General features: G+C 39.1%; 1 protein-coding gene and 1 non-coding gene across 9 annotated transcripts in view; one reads left to right on the top strand and one right to left on the bottom strand.

Annotated features, from left to right (window-relative positions):
* The window catches only part of F8 (coagulation factor VIII), a 119123-nt gene that overhangs the window by 49560 nt on the left and 47744 nt on the right, over positions 1-21819 (top strand). For all 8 annotated transcript variants that reach the window (XM_028482413.2, XM_028482414.2, XM_024116776.3 and 5 more), the window contains 3 exons: positions 946-1096; positions 5983-6192; positions 16955-20051. In XM_028482413.2, the coding sequence (XP_028338214.1) occupies positions 946-1096; positions 5983-6192; positions 16955-20051 (3458 nt within the window). The remainder of the gene's footprint in view (positions 1-945; positions 1097-5982; positions 6193-16954; positions 20052-21819) is intronic.
* TRNAG-UCC (transfer RNA glycine (anticodon UCC)) lies at positions 3268-3341 on the bottom strand. The gene has a single exon. It is a non-coding gene; the product is annotated as a tRNA-Gly (tRNA).

The raw sequence follows: 21819 nt of genomic DNA, 5'->3' as shown, positions 1-21819 counted from the left end.
TAACTCATTGCCATATTGCTGAGGCTTGACTACATGTCCATTTGGTTATTTATGATATATAGGATTCCTACTAGTCTGAAAACATTTTATGAACTTTAATGCAGGTAAAACACGTGGCACACAAACCCAGAGAGGCATCAGTTTGGCCAAGTATCTTTCCTAATTTTTCCCAATTATAGTTTTCCATCAGTTTTTGGAAGAGGACTGAAATGTACCTATATTCTCCAGTCTCCTGCCCTCAGCATTTTCATTTCTGTAGTAATAGTTTATACAAAATGAAATTTATACATATTAGTGAAGTTTATACATTAATTCTTAGCGGATTCAATTAGCAAGTGACTAACTCATAACTTCGGTTCATATACAGACAGCTCCGCCCCCCAAAATAACTTTCAACTTTGTAAACATAAAACTTAAAAGTGTTAGTGTTAGTAAACATTTTATGGTTCATCTTAGCTTTGTTATTTTACTTCTATTTTGTATTTTTAATTCTTCATAGATGGGTAGTCTTGTGGAAGGGCATTTGCTAGATGAAAGTTTAGGGAAGGCATTCACCTTACATGATTTGACTAAATTGTTTAAGAAAGACATTGAATAATCACTTGGGTCTTTAAAGAGTGAAAATTATCTAATCTGAACATGGAGAGAATGAGGCTACAGACTCTACCAAAACAATCAGCCAGCATATAGCCTTGGGTCCAGAAGAAACTAAGTTTAATGGGTCCAGTCACCCTCTTGCCCTGAGGACACATTTGCTCTAAACATATACTCACTGCTCCCAGGCCCTGGGACATGCCATAGTAGTGACCCTAGGGGGAAATGGCATTGAACCAGAGGATTGTAGATACATCATATGCATGCCATCACTTCCATCATAAACTGCTAATTTCTACCTGACAATACTAGTAGCATTTCTTTCTTCCTTTCATTGCATGTAATTAATAGATGATGTCAGACAAGAGAAATGTCATCCTGTTTTCTGTATTTGATGAGAATCAAAGCTGGTACCTCACAGAGAATATTCAGCGCTTCCTCCCCAATGCAGATGGAGTGCAGCCCCAGGATCCAGAGTTCCAAGTCTCCAACATCATGCACAGTAAGTAAAGCAGCACTTGAGTCCAGTGGGTAATGGATAAAGGGAAACTGAAGACACCAAATTGATGTGCAGTTAATGCATTAATTTATATGCCACGTAAGAGTCATATTTCCTTAAATATTATTACATATGAACATATGCAATTTTATATAAATGCATAAATATGATCATATAATGCATATATTTTCTTTTAGAAGGCATCAAATATTCAGTGAAGTTCATTTTTAAAGGATAAACATACATAAGCCGTCCTTAATATGAAATGTACTCAATCAGTAAATTACACATGAAATACAAAGGGAATGCAATTTTACATATGTAAAAAAATTGCCAGCTACAACAATTTAACAGTCACATTAATCACGACATTGTACAATGTCGTTAATATTGATGAATGACATAAAATATATAGTGCAGAAATAGACCCACACATATATGACTAATTGATTTTTGATGAAGATGGAAATGCAATTCAATGGAGAAAGAATAGTCTTTTCAACAAATAGTGTTGGAACAATTAGTCACCCATATACAAAAAGATGAACCTCAACCTAAATCTCACACTTAAAGATTAACTTAAAATGGATCATAGATCTAAATGTATAATGTAAGGGCTTCCCTGGTGGTACAGTGGTTAAGAATCCGCCTGCCAATGCAGGGGACACGGGTTCGAGCCCTGGCCCGGGAAGATCCCACATGCTGTGGAGCAACTAAGCCCGTGCGCCACAACTACTGAGTCTGTTCTCTAGAGCCCGTGAGCCACAACTACTGATCCCGCGTGCCACAACTACTGAAGCCCATGCACCTAGAGCCCGTGCTCCGCAACAAGAGAAGCCACCGCAATGAGAAGCCCGCGCACTGCAACAAAGAGTAGCCCCCACTCGCTCGCCACAACTAGAGAAAGCCCGTGCACGGCAACAAAGACCCAACGCAGCCAAAAATAAATAAATAAATAAATTTATATTTAAAAATATAAATGTATAATGTAAAACGACAAAAAGTTTCCAAGAAAACATAGAAGGAAATTTTCATGACCTGGAGTTAGGCAAAGGGTTCTGATAAATGACACCAAAATCAAAATTAATAGAAGGAAAAACTTGATAAATTGGATTTCATCAAATGAAAAACTTTTGCTCTACACAGGACATTGTTAAAGAGAATGAAAAGACAAGCCACAGATTGGTAGAAAATATTTGCAAATCACATATCCATATGTAAACTCTCAGACTCAGCAGTAAGAAAACAAAAATGTGCAAAAGATTTGAACAGACACATTACCAGAGAAGATATATGGAAGACACATAAGCATATGAAAAAATACATCGTTGGCCATTAAGGAAATGCATATTAAAACCATAGTGAGATGCCACTACATGTCTATTTTAACAGCTAAAATAAAACAAAACGGACAATATTAAATATGCTGGCAAGAGTGCAGAGCAACAGGAACCCTCATGCATTGCTGGTGGGCATGTACAATGGTATAGTCACTCTGGAAGACAGTTTGGCAAATGCAAATCAAAACCACAATGAAATATCACCTCACACCTGTTAGAATGCCTATTATCAAAATCACAAAAGATAACAAGTGTTGGCAAGGATGTGCAGAATGGGACATTGTATATTGTATATTGTTGGTAACTATGTAAGTTGGCACAGCCATTATGGAAAACAGTATGGAGGTTCCTCAAAAATTAAACATAGAGCTACCATATGATCCAGCAATCCCACTCCTGGGTATTTACTCTAGAGAAATAAAAACTTAGGTTCACACAAAAACCTGTCCATGAATGTATACAGCAGCTCTATCCATAACTGCTAAAACTTGGAAATAATCAGAGAACCTGGAGCCAGCTCCAAACCCCTGAGCCTTGAGCCAGGGACTCTCTGACAAGCAGCCCCAGGAAGGAAAGCCATATGAACAGAGGAGAAACCCCCCAAGGATGACTCTGCCAATCAGGAGGAGTCAATGGCCAGAGCAAATCTGTGCGGAGACCCTGGGAGAATCTGTGCTAAGGACGAGATCCCATTAGACCATCTCTCTCTCTCTCTCTCTCTCTCTCTCTCTCTCTCTCTCTCTCTCTCTCTCTCTCTCTCTCTCTCTCTCTCGCTCGCTCGCTCTCTCTCTCTCTCTTTCTTTTGGCTGTACCGCCTGGCATGCAGGATCTTAGTTCCCCTGAACAGGGATTGAACCTGTGCCCACTGCAGTGGAAGTGCAGAGTCTTAACCACTGGACCACCAGGGAAGTCCTAGACCATCTCCCTCTTAAATGGGGAGTTTATCCTATCTACATGGGATTTATTTATACTAATTTGTGTTTCCTTTTTTTCTAAATTTTTAGTATTTTCTCCTTTATTTTTTGATCAATTAAGTGTTTTTAAATTCCGATTTTTCTTTACTATTTTGGGAGTTAGGTACACGTCTTTTCCCATTGTGGGGGGAATACCTTTGAAATTTTACCCTTTATACACAGGACTATTGTTGTTTTGTTTCCAGCATTATTAATATAAAATTGTCATATAAAATTGTATAAGTTTAAGGTGTATAGCACCATAGTGTTAGCTAACACCTCCACCAGATCACAAAATTACCATTTCTTTTTTGTGGTGAGAACGTATCATATCTACTCTCTTAGCAAGTTTCAAGTATATAATACAGTGTTATTAACAAAATCACCATGCTGATCCCCAGAACTTATTCCTCTTACATAGCTGGAAGTTTGTACCCTTTGACCAACATCTCTATCCATTTCCTACACACCCTCCTCAGCCCCTCGTAACCACAATTCTACTCTCTGTTTCTATGAGTTCATATTTTTTAGATTCCACATATAAGTGGAATCATACAGTATTTCTCTTTCTCTGACTTATTTCACTGAGGATCACATTTCCCTGATGATTAGTGATGTTGAGCATCTTTTCATGTACCAGTTGACCATTTGTATGTCTTCTTTGGGAAAATGTCTATTCAGTTCCCCTGCCCATTTTTAAAATCAAATTGTTTTTGTTTGTTTGTTTGTTTTGTTATTAAGTTGTATGAGTTCTTTATATATTTTGGACATTAATCCCTTATCAGATACATGATTTGCAAATATTTTCTCCCACTCCATAGGTGGTTGCCTTTTCATTCTATTGATCGTTTCTTTTGCTGTGCAGATGATTTTTAGTTTAATGTAGTCCCACTTATTTTTACTTTTGTTGCTTGTGCTTTAGGTGTCATATCCAAAAAATCATTGCAAAGACAAGTTTCCCTATGTTTTCTAGGAGTTTTACAATTTCAGGTCTTATGCTTGTCTTTAATCCATTTCAAGTTAATTTTTGTGTATCATGTAATGTAAAGGGCCAAATTCATTCTTCAGCATGTGGCTATTCAATTTTCCCAGCACCATTTATTGAAGAGACTATCCTTTCCGCATTGAGTATTCTTGGCTCTCTTGTCATTTATCAGTTGGCCATATATGTGAGTTTACTTCTGGGCTCTCGATTCTTTTCCATTGATTTATGTGTCTATTTTTATGCGAGTGCCATACTATTTTAATCACTATATCTTTGTAGTATAGTTCGAAATCGGGAAGTGTGAGGCCTCCAGCTTTGTTATTCTTTCTCAGGATTGCTTTGGCTATTCAGGGTCTTTTGTGGTTCCATATGAATAGTCATATTTTCCATCAGCGTTTACCAAATAGTTCACTCTTTCTGCTACTGTTTTGGGATGCTCCCTTTGTCATATATTAAATTTCCATTTATATCTGTGTCTGTTTCTGGACTCTATATTCTGATTGACATAATCATCTATACCTGCATTAAGACCATGCTTTTAATTATGATAGCTTTAAAATATCTTTTAGCACTTTGTAGGGCAAGAAACTTTGCTTCTCAATTAGTTGCACTAAGCTAGTGTCTGAGCATTGCTTAGTGGATTTGTGGGCCTCCATCTTGCAGAGTAAACAAATGTTTATTGAATGGATGGACAGATAGATGTATGGAAGAGGCTTTCAGAAACAATTCTGTTTATAAATTGAAATCTGTGTTACTTTTACTTACTTTTTATTTAGAAATAATTTCAAACTTTCAGAAATGCTGCAAGAATAGTAAAGTCCCATATACCCTTTATCCAGATTCACTCATTTTTAAGATTTTGCTATTTTTGCTTTATCATTCTCTCTTTCATCTATATATACTTTTTTATTACTTATTTTCAACTTGAGAATAGGTTGTAGGTATCATGCCCCTTTATCTCTTAATACTTCATTGTGTATTTCCTATGAATAAAGATATTTGCTTATATAATCAAAGTGGAGTTATGAAATCCAGAAAATTTAACACTGATAGAATACATTATCTAATACATTTATATAATAAACTTACCTAATGGGTAGCCAATATTCCAGTTGTATCAATCAGTGCTGTCTTTTGTAGCATTTCCTCTCTCCGTTTCAGGGTCTAGTCATGGATCCAGTTGTCCTGCTTCTTTGAAATCTGTTTCCTTGAAATTGGAACACTAGCAGATACTAATTTTGATCACCAGATCAAGAGTTATTTTTCTGTTTTTTCCTCTGTGTAGTTATTATTTTTCTCCTTGCAACTAATAAGCAGTGTATAGGGAGATACTTTGAGACCATGCAAATGTCCTGCTCCTCATCAAACTGCCGCCCACCATATAGCATCTAAATCCATCATTATTATGATGGTCTATGACTCTCCTCACTTTGAGATTGGAACCTAGCTGATCGAGTATTAACAATTTACTTTTTTGAAAGGTATAATGTTATCTCTTCTTGGGAATAAGGTAATGGGCATAAGATATAATCATTTCTAATCAGATCATGACAATCCAAAATAATAAATGCAGATACTGCTAAAATCTTTTATTCTCCATTCTTTTTACAGGCATCAATGGCTATGTTTTTGATAGCTTGCAGCTGTCGGTTTGTTTGCATGAGGTGGCATACTGGTACATTCTAAGTATTGGAGCACAGACTGACTTCCTGTCTGTCTTCTTCTCTGGATATACCTTCAAACACAAAATGGTGTATGAAGACACACTTACCCTATTCCCCTTCTCAGGAGAAACTGTCTTCATGTCAATGGAAAACCCAGGTTAGTTATTTATATTATTCTTTTACTAACAGTGGTGTTTGCTTCACTAGCCATTCACATGTTCTTTTGCCCACTAGCTTACATTTGGGTAGATACTAAATGGTTCAAGTGGTTTTGGTAATTACAAGGCATTTTAAAGACAACACCACATCAAGTATTTAAGTTAAAAGTCTTTGTTCTAAAAAGTGCTTTTACTTGCCATCGGCCAAAATTTTAAGTGTGTTTACTAAACTGTAGTGGTGAAATACATTTATACATGCAGTTAACACGCAGGGACTAAACATGTTTCTATGTGCCTTGTGACCATTGGTATTGCTAGGAGGTACATCGTAATCTCCTTTTGCACACATAACATCAAACCACTAAAGCCTTCTGGACGAATGTGGCTGTCAGCTTCTTATCCTCTCTCTCCCTCCATAACTACTGCGAGGCTTTTGAGAGCACCAGCCCAGTGATCAGGAGGAACACAGACCTGGCCTAAATCTAACACAGATTGTTGCAGCTTAGTAACAAGTGCTCCTTGTCCCCCCCCCACCCCCATCATCTGCAGAGGGAAGTACATAAAACTACCTACACACTGTAGTTATTCTCTTACACTTACGGCTTTTCTGGAGATAAATTGTCATGGGGAAATTTCTTGGGAATAAAAACCAATCTCATCATATAAAAATATAGATTCACCTTCATACCCAGAAACTTATCTTACTTCAAGAAATGCAGTTTTGTAAGAAGTGAGTGAAGAACCTGACAAAACTCCAATAACACCTCTGAAAGTATCTTGTTTATTCGTGTTTATGTCTTTGTTATCTGTTTTCCAGCTAAGTTGTAAGGTCTCTAAGGACAGGGACCTTGTTATCTTGCTCATCACTGAATCCCGAATGTTTACAGTGCCTGGCCTATAGTAGACGCTTAATAAACATTTTTTCAATGAATGAATGAATTAAATACCTGCAAAAATATTATAAAACAGTATGCATAATATGGTTGTAATTGTCTAAACCAAAGAAAGAAAGAAAGTGTGTGTGTGTGTGTGTGTGTGTGTGTCTATGTGTAGGCAGAGAAAGATATTTAAAATATCAATATTTTTAGAAGCTTTTAAACTACTTTGGTGATCACTTAAATTCTTAAGACAAATTAAAACTCTGCTTTATGTGTCTTGAGGGAAAAGTCTGTTCCCTTTTATTTACCCTTTTGTGTCTGGTTTATTTCACTTGGCATAATTTTCACTCAGCTTCACTCAGCCAGAGTCATCCACATTGTGATATGTGTCAGTGCATCATTCTTTTTTTTAAATTTTTATTTATTTTTTTTTTTTAATTTATTTATTTTCAGCTGCATTGGGTCTTTCATTGCTGCTTGCGGGCTTTCTCTAGTTGCAGCGAGCGGGGGCTACTCTTCGTTGCGGTGCGCAGGCTTCTCATTGTGGTGGCTTCTTTTGTTGCAGAGCATGGGCTCCAGGCACACGGGCTTCAGTAGTTGTGGTGCACAGGCTTAGTTGCTCCGCAAGGGCATGTGGGATCTTCCTGGACCAGGGCTCGAACCCGTGTCCCCGGCATTGGCAGGTGGATTCTTAACCACTGCGCCACCAGGGAATTCCCTGTCAGTACATCATTCTTGCAGCTCACTTTACACCCTGCTTTAACCGCATATCACCACAAAAAAAATGATAATTATGTGATGTGATAAAGGCACATAGCTACCACTATGATGGTAATCCATATTGCAATATATAAATGTATCAAATCAATACACTGTAAAGGTTAAACTTACACAGTGGTCTATCAATTATATCTCAATAAAAAAAGAAACTATAGTGAGCAGGTTGGTCACCTGTTTCTGTAAATAACGTTTTGCTGGAACATATACACAAAAGATATACAATTAATTTTTGTATATTGACCTTGTATCTTGCAACCTTGCTAAATTCACTGTAAGATCTGGCAATTATTTTATAGATTCCCATAAGATTTTTTGTATACAATCAAATTGTTGAAAATATTGAGTTTCAGTTTTTCCTTTCCAACACTTATGCCTTTTATTTCTTTTTTTCTGTGCCTTAATTTTGAATAAAACTGGTAAGAGCAGGGAAAAAAACCCACATATCAGAAGTTTTGATGAGTAATTTTTATTATCAATTATATTAAAATATTAGAAATCTTTTCTAATATCCATTGTGACTTCTTTTATTCATAATTATTAAAACTGGTTTACTAAATTCCTAAACATATGGTTATTTTCTAGTTTTCTGTTGCTCATTTCATATTTTTACTTCACTGTGGTCATATAACATACTCTACATGATTTCAGTTCTTTGAAATGTGGTGAGACTTGCTTTATGTCCAGCATATGGTTTACTTTGGCTAATGGCCTGTTGGAACTTAAGATGAATGTGTCTTTGCAGTTGTTAGGTGGACTGTTCCATGTATGTCAAGTTGCTTTATCATTTTGTTAAAATCCTTATAAGTTTACTGATATTTTGTCTGCTTCTTACAGTTACTGAGAGAACTGTTAAGACCTCTACCTCTAATTGTTGGGTTTGTTGTTTCAAAATAAATGAGGCAAAATAAAATCAGGTGCTTACAAATTTAAGATTGTTATGTACTCTTGTTAAATTAACCATGGTATCATTGTGAAATGTCCTTCTTTTTCTGAAGTAGTACTTGTTGCCATAATATCTGCTTTTTCTGAAATTTATGTGCCTCAATCACCTTTATGTTGGTTAATGTTTGTGTGGTATATACTTTTTCCATTCTGGTACTTTCAACCTATCTATGCACTTACATTTATAGTGTATCTCCTTAACATTTCTTATAGTGCACGTCAGCTGGTTAATTAATTTTATCAGGTTTTGCTTGTCTAAAAAGTCTTCATTTCTCCTGAAATTGTGAATAATATTTGCACTGTGTACATACCAATGAAAATAGCTCTTGGACAAATCTAGAACAGAATGAAGAAGTATCAGAAACACTGTGGAGCACAAAAATGAGGATGGCCAAATAGAAGAGTGTATCAAAAATTTGACTTGTGTCATTCTGTCCGTCAGTCTGAAGCAGCTTGGTGCCAAAGGGGATCCCCTCTAAGGGATTTCTTCCCATGGGGAAAGGACAACAGGAGAACTGTAACACCTCTTGTCACCACCAGGAACACTAGCAGCCTTCACCACCTGAGGAGCTCCATCGTCTTCACAGATACTGAAGCCAGGTGATGGACCTGCTCAGAGTCCAAGCCACTGCACTCCCCCCAGAGGAGGAGCTGCATCCTCCCCTCAGGGCTTAGGCCTCCCCCAGCACCCACCATCTTCAGGGCTTGAGTTGCTGGTGTGCTTGGAACTCAGAGCCTGAGGACCCCATCATCCCTGGGGCCCATGTTGCTGCTCTACCTTGCCCCCCCAAGCACCAAGACACCACTGCACCCCACCCACCAGGACCTGAGCTGATGTGGCATCCCCTAAGAGAATGTGGACCCCAGCTTCATTGGCGATCTGTGCATGCCTTTGCCTTTGAAACTGGCACCACTACAGCAGATGTGCTCACACTCCAAACTCAGGAACCATGAACTACACTGTCACTCTGAGCATCTGCACCCCAAACACTGGCACCACCATCAATGCGTGTACATCTCTGTCCCAGAACCCAGCACTGCCACCAAGGCCTGTGTGCTCACATGCCAGACACAGCACCAAGAAGAATCCCCTCAGCTAGGACCTCAGTCTGTGAATGAAAAGAAGAACAAGAGGACCCCAACATCCTTTGCCATCTAGGAGGCCAACAACCCTCACCACTACTGCCATCACAGGCACTCACAGCCTTGACCACCAAGGACCCTCCACAGTCTTCGCTGACATTGACCTCAACTGACAGAGCTGCATGGAGACTATGCTGTTGTGCCCTCCCTGGAACTGGAGCTGCTGAACTGCAGAAGAAAGAAAGAGAGAAAGAGGGAGGGAGGGAGGAAGGGAGGAAGGAAGAAAGGAAAGGTGCTCACACTCCAAACTCAGGAACCATGAACTACACTGTCACTCTGAGCATCTGCACCCCAAACACTGGCACCACCATCAATGCGTGTACATCTCTGTCCCAGAACCCAGCACTGCCACCAAGGCCTGTGTGCTCACATGCCAGACACAGCACCAAGAAGAATCCCCTCAGCTAGGACCTCAGTCTGTGAATGAAAAGAAGAACAAGAGGACCCCAACATCCTTTGCCATCTAGGAGGCCAACAACCCTCACCACTACTGCCATCACAGGCACTCACAGCCTTGACCACCAAGGACCCTCCACAGTCTTCGCTGACATTGACCTCAACTGACAGAGCTGCATGGAGACTATGCTGTTGTGCCCTCCCTGGAACTGGAGCTGCTGAACTGCAGAAGAAAGAAAGAGAGAAAGAGGGAGGGAGGGAGGAAGGGAGGAAGGAAGAAAGGAAAGGAAAGGGAAGGAAGGAAGGAAGGAAGGAAGGGAGAAAGAAAAAGAAAGAAGGAAAGAAAGAAAAAGAAAGGAAGGAAGGAAGAAAGAAAGAAAAGAAAAGAAAAGGAAGGAAAGAAAGAACCCAGAAATCCTGGAGCTAAAGAATATTATGAACAAAATGAAAAATGCAATAGAGAACTTCAACAACATACTTGATTAAGCAGAAGAAACAATCTGCAAACTCAAAGATAAATCTTTTGAAATTATCCAGTCAAGAGGAGAAAAAAAAATGAAGAAAGCCTACAGGATTTATGGAATACCATTAAATTTTTCCAGAGAAGACATACAAGTGACCAACAGGTATATGAAAATGTTCTCAACATCACTAATCATCAGGGAAATGCAAATCAAAACCACAGTGAGATATCAGCTCAGACCTGTCAAAATGGCTATTATCAAAAAACCACATGATAATAAGTGTTGGCAAAGATGTGGAGAAAGGGGAATCCTTGGGACTTCCCTGGTGGTCCATGATTAAGACTCCATGCTCCCAATGCAGGGGGCCTGGGTTCAATCCCTGGTCAGGCAACTAGATCCTGCATGCCGCAACTAAGATCCCGCATGTTGCAACTAAAGATCCTGCATGCCACAACTAAAGATCCCGCATGTCACAATGAAGATCCCACATGCCGCAACTAAGACCCAGCACAGCCAAATACATAAATAAATATTTTTTAAAAAGAAAGAAAGAAAGAAAAGGGAATCCTTGTGCACTGTTGGTGGGAATATAAATTGGTGCAGCCATTATGGAGAACAGTATGGAGGTTCCTCAAAAAATTAAAAATAGAACTACCAGATGATCCAGCAATCCCACTTCTGGTATATATACAAAGGAAATGAAATGAGGATCTTGAAGAGTTATCTGCACTCCCATGTTTATTGCAACATTATTCACAATAGCCAAAACATGGAAACAACCTAAGTGTCCATTGATGAATGAATGGAAGAGTAGAAAGACCTTGAGCTCACCTGCTCTCACAGGCACACCAAATCACAACTATCAGTGGAAAAGACTGGAACCTACCAGAAAAGATTGTCTACAACTAAAGATATAAAGAAGGAACCACAATAAGATGGGTAGGAGGGGCGTCATCATGATATAGTCAAATCCCATACCCCTGGGTGGACAATTCACAAACAGGAGGATAAGTACCATTGCAGAGGTTCTTCCCAAGGAGAGAGGGGTCTGATCCCATGTTGGGCTCCATAGCCTGTGGGTCATATACTGGGAAAACGAGCCCCCAGAGCATTTGGCTTTGAAGACCAGCAGGGCTTACTCTCGAGAGTCCCAGAGAACTGTGGGAAGTAGAAACTGTACTCTTAAAGGGTGCACACAAACTCTCATGCTCCAGGATCCAGGGCAGAAGCAGTAATAGGAGCCTGGGTCAGACGTACCTGCTGATCTGGAGAGTCTCCCAGAGAGGTAGGAGGCAACTGAAGCTCACCCTGGGGGCACAGACACTGGTGGCAGCCATTTGGGGAGCTGATTCTACCAGGAGGACACTGGTGCTGGTAAGCACCATTGTGAAATCCTCCCTGTAGCTTATAAGCCTCAGGACCCATCCCTGCCTGTAGGCAAAAGTGCTGAGACACCTCATGCCAAGCAACTAACTGGGCATGGGCACAGCCCCACCCACCAACAGACAGGCTGCCTTCAGACCCCCTGAGCCCACAGCTGCCCCTGGACATGGCCCTGCCCACCAGAGGGCACGGGATCTGCCCCACAAACCCCAGCGTGCAGGCACCAGTCCCGGGACCCCCAGGGACCTCCAGCCAGAGACCCTTGGAACCAGCTTCACCCACCAGTAAGCAGGCACCAGCCTCAGAACCCCCAGGCTCTGGCCCTACCCTCCAGTGAGCCTGCTCTAGCCTTGGGACCAGCTTCACCCACCAACAGGTGTCACTCTTTATCACTATTTGCTGTCACTATTTGCAGATGACATGACACTCTACATAGAAAATCCTAAAGACACCACCAAAAAACTACTAGAGCTCATCAATTAATTCAGTAAAGTTGTAGGGTCCAAAAATAATATACAGAAAATCTGTTGCATTTCTATACACTAACAACAAACTATCAGAAAGAGAAATTAAGGAAACAATCCCATTTACAATCGCATAATAAAGAATAAAATACCTAGGAATAAACCTACTTAAGGAGGCAAAAGATCTGTACTCAGAAATCTATAAGATGCTGATGAAAGAAATCAAAGATGACACAAACAGATGGAAAGATATACCATGTTCTTGGATTAGAAGAATCAATATTCTCAAAATGACTATACTACCCAAGGCAATCTACAGATCCAGTGGAATCCCTATCAAATTACCAATAGCATTTTTCACAGAACTAGAACAAAAAATTTTTAAATCTATATGTAAACACAAAAGATAATGAATAGTCAAAACAATCTTGAGAAGGAAAAACAGAACTAGAGGAATCATGTGCCCTGACTTCAGACTATGCTACAAAGCTACAGTAATCAAAACAGTATGGTACTGGTACAAAGAAACAGAAATATAGATCAATGGAACACGATAGAGAGCCCAGAAATAAACCTACACACTTATGGTCAATCTACAATGAAGGGTGCAAGAATATACAATGGAGAAAAGACAGTCCCTTCAATAAGTAGAGCTGGGAAAACTGGACAGATACATGTAAGAGAGTGATATTAGAAATTCTCTAAGACCATATACAAAAATAAACTCAAAATAAATTAAAGTCCTAAATGTGAGACCAGATACTATAAAACTCCTAGAAAAAAACATAGATGAGACACTCTATGACATAAATAGTAGCAATATTTTTTTGAATCTGTCTCTTAAAGGAGATAAAAGCAAAAATAAACAAATGGGACCTAATTAAACTTAAAGCTTTTGCACAGCAAAGGAAACCATTGACAAAACAAAAACAAAAAGACCACCTACTGGGACTTCCCCGGTGGTCCAGTGGTTAAGAATCCGCCTTCCAATGCAGGGGATGTGGGTTTGATCCCTGGTCAGGGAACTAAGATCCCACATGCCATGGGGCAACTAAGCCCATGCATGCTCTAGAGCCCATGCGCCACAACTAGAGAGAAGCCTGCCTGCCACACAAAAGATCCCGCGTGCTGAAACTAAGACCCAACACAGCCAAATAAATAAGTATTTTTAAAAAAAGACAACTTACTGAATGGGAGAAAATATTTGCAAATGATATGACCAACAAGGGGTTAATATCCAAAATATGTAAACAGCTCACACAACTCAACATCATAAAAACAAACAACCCAATTTTAAAAATGGTCAGAAAGCCTGAATAGACATTTTTCCAAAGAAGACTTACAGATGGCTGAGAGGCACATGAAAAGGTGCTCACTATCATTAATCATCAGAGAAATGAAAATCAAAACCACAATGAGATATCACCTCACACTTGTCAGAATGGACATCATCAAAAAGACAACAAATAGCAAATGTTGGCAAGGATGTGGAAAAATGAAAGGCTAATACAATATTGGTGGGAATGCAAATTGGTGCAGCCACCATGGAAGACAGTATGGAGGTTTCTCAAAAAACTAAAAATAGAACTACTATATGACCCAGCAATTCCACTCCTGGGTATATATATCCAAAAAAAAGAAAAAGAAAACTCTAATTGAAAAAAAAGATGTGTACCCCAATGTTCATAGCAGCATTATTTACAATTGCCAACCCGAGTGTCTATCAACAGATGAATGGATAAAGAAGATGTAGTATATATATATATATATATATATATATATATATATATATATATACACACAATGGAATACTACTCAGTCATTGAAAAATGAAGTTTTGCCCTTTGCAACAACATGGATGGACTTGGAGGATATTATGCTAAGTGAAATATGTGAGACAGAGAAAGACAAATACTGTATGATATCACTTATATGTGGAATCTAAAAAATACAACAAACTAGTGAATATAACAAAAAAGCAGCGGACTCACAGATACAGAGAACAAACTAGTGGTTACCAGTGGAGAGAGGGAAGGGGGGAGGGGCACGATAGGGAAAGGGGATTAAGAGGTACAAACTACTATGTATAAACTAAATAAGCTACAAGGATATATACTATGACACAGGGAATATAGCCAATATTTTGTCATAATGATAAATGGAGCATAACCAAAAATTGTGAATCACTATGTTGTACACCTGAAACTTATATAATATTGTACATCAACCATACTCAATGAAAAAGAAGAAAATTTTTAATAAAAAAATTTAAATTAAAAGAACTCTGAAAAAAATATATATATGATGGGATATTACTCATCCATTAAAAAAGACAATATGGATGAACCTGGAGAGCATTATGCTAAGTGAAATAAGCCAGACAAAGACAAATATTGTATGGAATCACTACTATGGGAAATCTTTTTGAAAAAAAGAAAAAAGTAGAACTCACAGAAACAGATAGTAGAATGGTGGTTATATCATGTTTTGTAATCTTTTTTTCCCCTCACTTAATAATGTATTTGATGTTTTTCTATGTCAATAAATATAGATGAACATCATCATTTTAAAAGATTGGTTAATATTCCATGCTAGGAATATTGCACATGCTAGGGATATTGCACTATCATTAAAGAGCTCTTGTCTAATGAAGCCTGAGGTGTGCTCCTACCCACTTGTGATCAGCTGGGCTCTGTCTCTCTAGGTTACTTTGATAGGAACTAGCTCCAGGATTGAATATCAGCCTAAAAAATTAATTAGTTCATTGAAAGCCCCAGTTATAACACTGAGGTCAGAGGCAGGTCCGTATATTTGTAGTGCTGACCAAATCTCAAACTTGGCTAGGTGTCTTATGCCTGTTTCAGAAGTTGGAGTGGGAGATTGGCAGCTGAGGTGTCTCCAGGGGAATTATAATTTAATTTTCTTTGCATCTGTGGTTATATCTCCTTTCTTATTTCAAATTTTATATGTGTGGAATTTCTTATTTTTATTTGGTTATTTATTTTATTGAGTTTTAATCAAAGAATCAACTCTTCTTTAAGCTCTTGATTGAAATGTATTAATTACTATAATGTTTTAATTTATTTTTATTCACACATGTAATACAAAAAGATGTTCTCATTACAAAAATTCAACCAGTACAGATATAACTAAAGTTCCTCTTGATCACTATTCCCAATCCCAGGCCCTTCTCAGAGTATGGCGGATGTCATTCTAGACCTGTTTATGGAGTTTCATTTCCCCTTTTCTCACCCAATTACTGTCTTCCTCAGGAAAAGGAAGTATTAGATTTATCTAAGTTATAACAGTGGAATTTTTAGAGTGAAAAACCTTATTTAAATTACTCATTTCGGCTCCAATACTGGTCTACTCTGACCCAACATGGTTTTATACCATCAAAAATATGCTTTAAATATCATGAAATTGGGTTCTTGTATCCCATGTCTTCGTATTTTTTAATATACTCCTTTATTTTGGTAGAAGACATTCTCTAATCACTTCCTGAGAATGGCTGAATTAGAGGTAGATATTCCGAATCCTTGTATATTAGAAAATGTCTTTATTTTCATTTCCCATTTGAGTGATTATCTGGCTGCACATAGATTGCAGTGTGCATTGATTCCAAAATGTTAGACCACAGGAACCTTTTCCGTGGGCATCCATTGTCTCATAGGGGTCTGTGGAAATATACTTTGAGAAAAGTTTTCTCTTTGAGGAAAAGCTGTATTCAGTTAAGATTTTGCTTGCAAATATTGTGACTTGATGAGACTGTTCAGGTACCTGACGGGTAGCTTAGTAAAGGTGTATTTGTTTTCATTTATGTTTATGCATATACTTTACCACCATGAAATTCTTTTACTCAGATAATCCTGTTCATAGTAGAAATTATATTGCTAGAACTGTGGTGGGATTTTATGTTATTTGAATCCTAAACCTAAGTCCTGCTCCCTTATGCTTACTTATCCTACAAATTGGTCACCAAAGAGTTCTGTGTGACTAGTAAGGCCCTCCACTATAGTGTATAATTACATTTCTCCATTTTTATCCATATATATATATATTCATTTTAAATCACAGCCCTTTCTTGTGGTCACAAACAGATATACCACAACAGCAGCAATGCAAAACCACTTTTACTACCATTGTTGGACTACTCTTCCATGTGTCAGGGATTTAACCTAACAACCTGCAATATAATGGTACTGAGTAGTATTTTTTCATTTATCTGGGAATAGAAGAGAACCTCTAACACAGATCTTGCTTGGGACCTGGGTTATGAGTAACCAGAGTCTTATTCTTCCTCATCTCCAGGTCTGTGGGTTCTGGGGTGCCACAACTCAGACTTTCGGAACAGAGGCATGACAGCCTTACTGAAGGTTTATAGTTGTGACAGGAACACTGGTGATTATTATGAGGACACATATGAAGATATTCCAACCCTCTTGCTGAATGAAAACAATGTCATTGAACCCAGAAGCTTCTCCCAGAATTCAAGGCACCCTAGCACTAGGCAAATGCAATTCAAAGCCACCACAACTCCAGAAAATGATATAGAGAAGACTGACCTTCAGTCTGGAGAGAGAATGCAGCTGCTTAAAGAACAAAGTGTCTCCTCTAGTGATTTGTTGATGCTCTTGGGACAGAATCCTACTCCACATGGATTATCCTTATCTGATCTCCAAGAAGCCAGAAATAAGGCTAATGATCATTTACCTAGAGCAATAGAAAGAAACAAGGGCCCGTCTGAAGTGGCACATCTCACACCAGAGCTCCATCACAGTGGGGAAAGAGTATCTACTCCTGAGCCAGAGCTGCCATTAAGATTGAATGAGAATTTGGGGACAACTGTAACAGTAGAGTTGAAGAAACTTGATTTTAAAATTTCTAGTTCATCGAACAACCTAATGACTCCACCAACAATTCCATCAGACAAGTTGTCAGCAGGTACTGAAAAGACAGGCTCCTTAGGACCCCCAAATATGCCAGTTAATTTTAGTAGTCAATTAGGTGCCATTGTATTTGGCAAAAATTCATCTCACTTTATTGGGTTTGCTGTACCTTTGGGCTTGAGTAAAGAAGATAATGATTCCAAGTCGTTAGAAGCAGTTTTAACAAATAGTCAAGAAAGTTCACTGGGAGAAAATGTATTATCAGTGGAGAGTGATAGGTTATTTAAAGAGGAAGGAGTTCGTGGACCTGCTTCATTGACCAAAGATGATGCTTTATTTCAAGTTAATATCTCTTTAGTAAAGACAAACAAGGCACCAGTTAACTCAACGACTAGTACAAAGACACACATTGATGACCCAGCATTTTTAATTGAGAATAGTACATCAGTCTGGCAAGATATTACGTTAGAAAGTAATACTGAGTTTCAAGAAGTAACTTCCTTGATTCATGGTGAAATGTTTATGGACAAAAATACTACAGCTTTGGGACTAAATCATGTGTCAAATAAAACTACTTCATCAAAAAATATGGAAACGATCCACCAAAACAAAGAAGGCTCTGTGCCACTAGATGCAGAATATCCAGATACATCATTCTTCAAGACTCTGTTCTTGCCAGATTCAACAAATTGGATAAAAAGGACTCATGGCAAGAACTCTCTAAGCTCTGGGCAAAGGCCCAATCCAAAGCAATTAACATCTTCAGGATCAGAAAAATCTGTGAAAGATCAGAATTTCTTGTCAGAGAAGAATAAGGTGGTAGTAGGAGAGGATGAACTTAGCAAGGGCACAGGTTTTAAAGAGATGATTTTTCCAAATAGCAAGAACGTATTTCTTACTAACTTGGCTAATGTCCAAGAAAATGATACACACAATCAAGAAAAAAAGTCTCAGGAAGACATAGAAAGGAAAGAAAAATTAATCCAAGAGAATGTAGTTTTGCCTCAGGTGTATACAGTGACTGGAACTAAGAATTTTCTGAAGAACCTTTTTTCACTAAGCACTAAGCAAAATGTAGAAGGTTTAGATGAGGAAACATATACTCCAGTACTTCAAGACAGCAGGTCATTAAATGGCTCAGCAAAAAGAGCAGGGATTCACGTGGCCCATTTCTCAAAAATAAGGGAGGAAGCAAACTTGGAAGACTTGGGAAATCAAACAAAGCAAATGCTAGATAAATATCCAAGCACCACAAAGATGTCTCCTATTCCAAGTCAGCAGAAGGCTATACCTCAACGTGATAAGCGGGATTTGAAACAATTCAGACTCCCACTGGAAGAACTAAGGCTTGAAAGGGGGGTAATTTTGAATGACACCTCAACTCAGTGGTCCAAAAACATGAAATATTTGACCCAGGGCACCTTCACACAGATAGAGTACAACAGGAAGGAGAAAAGGGCCATTACTCAGTCATTCTTATCAGATTGTTCTATGAGGAGTCATGACATAATTCAAACAAATGGCTCTGCATTACCCATTGCACAGGTATCAGTATTCCCATCAATTAGACCTACAGATCTGACCAAGACTCCATCCCAAGACAACTCTTCTCGTCCTCCAGCATCCATCTGTAGTTATAGCTTTGTGGAAAGGAGTTCTGGGGTCCAAGAAAGCAGTCATTTCTTACAGGGAGGCAAGAGAAATAACCTTTCGTTAGCCTTCCTAACCTTGGAAGTGATTGGCGGTCAAAGAAAGATCAACGCCCTAGGGAAACGGGCCACAAACTTACTCAGGTACAAGAAACTTGAGAACACTGTTCTCTTGAAACCAGGATTGCCTGAAGCATCTGGCAAAGTTATTCATCAGGAAGACTTTTTCCATACAAAAACTAGCAATGGTTCTCCTGCCCACCTGGATCTCAGGGAAGAGATATTCCTGCAGAAAACACAGGGACTTGTTAAATTGAATAAAGTAAATAGACCTGGAAAAGTGCCCTTTCTGAAATGGGCAACAGAAAGCTCTGAAAATACTCCCCCCAAGCTGCTGGGTCCCCTTGCTTGGGATAACCAATATGCTACCCTGATACCAAGAGAAGAGAAATCCCTAGAGAAGTCACAAAAACACACAGCTTTTAAGACAAAAGACATCATTTTGCCCCTGGACCCTTGTGAAAACAATCATTCAATAGCAGCAATAAATGAAGTACAAGATAAGACCCAAAGAGAAGCCACCTGGGTAAAGCAAGGAGGGACTGGAAGGTTGTGGTCTCAAAATCCACCAGTCTTGAAACGCCATCAAAGGGAAATAACCCTTACTACTTTTCAGCCAGAGGAAGACAAAATTGACTATGATGATACTTTCTCAGTTGATACAAAGAGAGAAGATTTTGACATTTATGATGAGGATGAAAATCAGGACCCCCGCAGCTTTCAAAAGAGAACGCGACACTATTTTATTGCTGCAGTGGAGCGGCTCTGGGATTATGGGATGAATAGATCCCCCCATGCACTAAGAAACAGGTATGGGTACATTGATTATTCCTTTGTCCTACTGTTGTGACCTTTGATTTTACCAGGTGCTGAAACAATAGGAAAGGCACAACCAGCAGTGAGACTCCAAAGATTGAGGAAACTGAGAACCAGATGGCAAAGTCTAGATGAAGCTGAGGAGCAAATGGGAGATTAGATGATGACACTAACAATGAGAGTTACGTGATGATAAACCCAGATGGCATGAAACTCACTCTGGTGGAATGGTGAAGAAGAGGGGTCTACAAAAGGGTAGGGGAGTCAGAGTCAAAAGCAGCCATGGGGAGCAGGAAGAAATGACTTCAGCCCTATGAGCTGCAGGGTAAGGTTTAGTCTCCTGAGAGAGCCCTGATAGAGGCAGGAGGAAGCAGTGAAGTGTGTGGTAAAGAGGTTGAGGATGCAGGGAAAGTTGTTTTCCATAGTACTGGGGATCCAGAGGGCAAAGTGGGACGATTTGATTGTTAGGGGAGCAGAGGGAGGTTGGGCAGGGGAGAGAAAGCACAGAGACATTTGGAAGATAAACATAAGGAAAGTCAATCAGTCAACCAATATTTATTGAGTACCTATTATATGCCAGACACTTGCATAGACACTGGAGTGCAGCAAAGTAGGAGCTTACATTCTACTGGGGAGAGCAAGGGACAATAAATTAGTAGAAAACTAAATAGGGGAATCTTGGTCCCGTTCAAAAGGTAGACTTGAATAATATGGTAGAGTGACGGGGGTGTTACTTTAGCTGTAATGGTCAGAGAGATTCTCTTTGTGGAGTTGAGACCTAAATGATGATAAGAGGTCAGCTAACAGAGGTCTGAGAGAAAACGTTTCCAGCAGAGGGAACAGGAAATGCAAAGGCCCTGAGAATGAAACAAGTTTAGCATGTTTGAGGAACAAAAAAGGACCAACATGACTCTAGTACAGTAAGGAAGTGTGTGCAGGGGTAGGGAGATGCGGTGGCAGAGATGAGCAGTGGTCAGATAATATAGGTCCTAGAGGAAGGGTAGATGCTATCCCTCTTCATTAGCCATTGTCACTTCCCAGCCTTGCTTTCTACTTCAAATGAGCCCTTATTGCTGCACAGCAACTGTAGAATATTTCCTGCTCTCCTGGACCTCTATCTTACATTTTCTTTTTCCCTAAATCTCCAACACGTTTTGCCCATTCTCCAACATCCCTTCTCACTCCTAGCTGATGCTTTGCACTGAACTCCACAGACTTCCAACACCACATTTACTGACATCTGTACCAATATACTGTCCAGTTTTGCACTTGATCCCATCCTTTCTCCCTTCATAAAAAGCATTGCTTCAGCAAGTCCCTTGTTCTCTCTTACATCATCAGTTTCTCACTCTCCACGGGATTCGTCTCACCAGCATCAATCAAGCTATTGATTAGAACAGGGTAGTGGTGGTGAAAATCAAAAGAAATGTAAGGATGTTGATTATAATTTAAAGATAAGCAGAGAGGGCTTGCTGTTAGATTGAGTATGGGGAGGAATGGTGAGAGAAGACTCAAAGAAGATTTTTGGGTTTTGTCCTGAGCAACTAGGTGGATGATAGTGACATTTAATGAGATGTGGAAGGCTTGAAGCAGAACAAATTTATTTGAGGAAACGCTCAAGGGTCTGTTTTGTACACATTTAATTTGAGATGCCTATTAGAGATCCAAGTTGAGTTTTTTAAAAATTTATTTTCTTGGGCTTCCCTGGTGGCGCAGTGGTTGCGAGTCCGCCTGCCGATGCAGGGGACTCGGATTCGTGCCC

Source organism: Physeter macrocephalus, chromosome 21 (assembly GCF_002837175.3).
Source record: "Physeter macrocephalus isolate SW-GA chromosome 21, ASM283717v5, whole genome shotgun sequence".
Lineage (NCBI taxonomy): Eukaryota > Metazoa > Chordata > Mammalia > Artiodactyla > Physeteridae > Physeter > Physeter macrocephalus.
This window is presented reverse-complemented; position numbering and strand designations above follow the sequence as displayed.